The sequence below is a fragment of the Eurypyga helias genome, unplaced genomic scaffold (assembly GCF_000690775.1).
Source record: "Eurypyga helias isolate BGI_N326 unplaced genomic scaffold, ASM69077v1 scaffold22924, whole genome shotgun sequence".
In the NCBI taxonomy this organism is placed as follows: domain Eukaryota; kingdom Metazoa; phylum Chordata; class Aves; order Eurypygiformes; family Eurypygidae; genus Eurypyga; species Eurypyga helias.
Genome location: NW_010244661.1, coordinates 15,831 through 18,482, shown reverse-complemented (window position 1 = coordinate 18,482; position 2,652 = coordinate 15,831). Strand labels below are relative to the sequence as shown.

The window sequence follows — 2,652 nt, the reverse complement described above, 5'->3', positions numbered from 1 at the left end:
AACCATTCTCCGATTCTATGATTCTGTAGGATGGCATTGTCCTTGGGGCAGATACGAGAGCGACTGAAGGAATGGTTGTTGCTGACAAAAACTGTTCGAAGATACACTTCATTTCTCCTAATATCTAGTAAGTGCTGAAGCAGTTTGTCCTGTGACGGTGCTGGTAACAGCATCGGGGTTTTGGCTGCAGCCTTTGCTAACAGTGAACGTTAAGGCATGCTTTAAAATGCTCGTTTATTAGCAAGGCTTGGGGATTTTTGGTATTTCATTTACACCTAAATAGGCGGTTTCATGCTTGTTTCAGAGTATCTTTCAGGCTCTGAAAATACTGACTGTATGAGAACTTAATTTCTTCAGTTTTACAATGAGAAAATTCCTATTTGCTGTGTAAAGCACAGTTAGGAAAAGGGAGGGGGAAGAACAGGGGAAACTACTAACTTGCTCGTAACATCTTTCAGCTGTTGCGGTGCAGGAACAGCTGCCGATACCGACATGACAACTCAGCTGATTTCCTCCAACCTGGAGCTGCATTCACTGTCCACAGGGCGACTGCCAAGAGTCGCCACAGCTAATCGAATGCTGAAGCAAATGCTTTTCAGGTAACTGAGGGGGTTTCTCATTTATTAACAGTACTGCTAGAAGTACCAGCTAAGCCCTGAGCTCTTGCGAGGGAGCATCCTTCCTCGGACTACCTAACCTCCCTAACAGGCCTTTAAGAAAGATTTAATAATTGCTCTGCTTTGCAGGCTTTTGAGCCGAGGTGGGAGAGGAATCAAGCCTGTGGGGGTCTAGAGAATCAGTGCTATAGCTGTACCATCTTGCTAGTGTTTGTGGGGCAAAAATAGAAGGACAGGAGCTTAATAAAGTCACACCCATGAAAACTGATTTGTATCTTTGTGGCAAGATGGCTGGACCAGTAATTGTCTTGTCAGTTTTACAAGCCTGCACGTCGCAATTTCATGTGACTTGACAGAATCACTACGTAGAGATGTATTTTGTTTCAGCTCATAAAGTGTGTAACCGCCTGACGCCCGCAGTGGTCAGGATTGTCAGTGCTGGGGAGAGAAAGGAGTGAAATGGTCAGAGGTTGTACTGCAGTGACCTCACTGCTTTATTAGATTGCTGATCACAGACCACGGTTGTATGGCAGTCAGCTTCCTGACTTAGGAACCCTTAGGTTGAGGCCACGCTCTCCAAACTTCTCGTGATTCCTCTACTGTCTCTTGGAGGAGTAAAAAGTGCCGTTGAAAGATGAGGAAAGAATGAAATGAGTGTATTCAGTTAAAGAGACTGTTCAAACTCTTGGAAATTCTCCAGGAAGGTGGAATAAAGCAATGAGAAGAAACTGCTTTGTGCAACCAAGTGACCTAGATAAGTGACAGTAACTCAGCTTGGCTGCTTAATGCTGTGTTGATGGGCACTTGGCCTTTTAAGCATGTCACAAAACACTAAATCAAGAAGTTAACGCAGCCAAGAACATCTCACAGGGCGAATGAGGGAATACACTTCCTCTGAAGTCTCTAAATAAAAACCTATTTGCAAATACAGGAGTTTCACTTAAGGTTCAAACTGATCCGAATTCCCTGTTGGCACAAGGGTATCATCCAGCCTGCTTGCTTGTTCCGCTTGACACGGAGCTACACCGCGTTTCAATTCAGACTTCTGCTCACAGACAGTAAGAGCAGCGGTTCTACTAGAGCCGTACGTGGTGCGAGCACGGGAAAGCCCTCAAACACATTACACTGTGTTAAGAAAAAACACAGCTTTTTGCGGACCTGGATTCACGTACAGCCATTGCTCCTAGGTATCAAGGCTACATCGGCGCCTCCCTGGTTCTAGGGGGAGTAGATGTCACTGGACCTCACCTTTACAGCATATATCCCCATGGATCAACTGACAAACTGCCTTACGTTACCATGGGTAAGTGATACTCCCTCGCTGTTGTAACGCAGCTGCCTGGTAGAAAGCGTGAACACTTAAAGTCATTGCTTAAAACGTTTTTCCTTGAATTTGTACCCATATTTGTAAGGCAGGTGCACTGTTCTGTTTTGTTTCCAACACCTGAAAAGCATGGGCTGTTAGACTGCCTCATCTAAGCTGCCAGATAACTGGTATTACCAACACTGCTGTGTGTTCCCCAGCATACCTTCAAGCAAGAGAATTGCAGGATCTCCAAAAACTTGGTGTAAAAAAATCCTTAGAAACTTGATTTGCAGATGGTCCTGACTCATGGTTCATGTAGAGTTTTACCTGGGAAACTACATTCTGCCTGAAGTTCTTACCTGGTTTCGTTAGGGAAAAGGAGTGTCCTGCTTCTCCTTTAGGACCGTTGTATTTCTTGCCAAGTAGCAGCTGTGCTTTCCTCAGGAGGGTGGTTCGTTGTAGTCAAGCAGCACCTGGTTTACTTGCTGACTATAATAACAATTGGTCTTAACTTCTGTGTGGAGCTTCTCAGCAAGTGTCGTGATTCAGGCCCAGCTGGCATCTCAGCTGCACGCACCCACTCCTCCCCCCAGTGAGATGGGGGAAGAAAGTAGAAGGAAAGGGCTTGTGGGGTGAGACGAGGACAGGGAGGGATCACTCACCTGTTATGGTCACTGGGAATGTGGTCAGTCCATCACACGTGTCTCTGTTGCTCCTTCGTCCTCGGGG

General features: G+C 45.9%; 1 protein-coding gene across 1 annotated transcript in view; it reads left to right on the top strand.

Moving 5' to 3' along the window:
• Window positions 1-29: 29 nt before the first annotated feature.
• Window positions 30-2,652, top strand: part of LOC104508269 (proteasome subunit beta type-7) — a gene marked incomplete at its 5' end in the record, with an annotated part of 10,223 nt that continues 7,600 nt past the window's right edge. Inside the window, 3 exons of the mRNA XM_010149834.1 lie at window positions 30-127; window positions 459-599; window positions 1,805-1,920. Coding sequence (XP_010148136.1) covers window positions 30-127; window positions 459-599; window positions 1,805-1,920 — 355 coding nt within the window. The remainder of the gene's footprint in view (window positions 128-458; window positions 600-1,804; window positions 1,921-2,652) is intronic.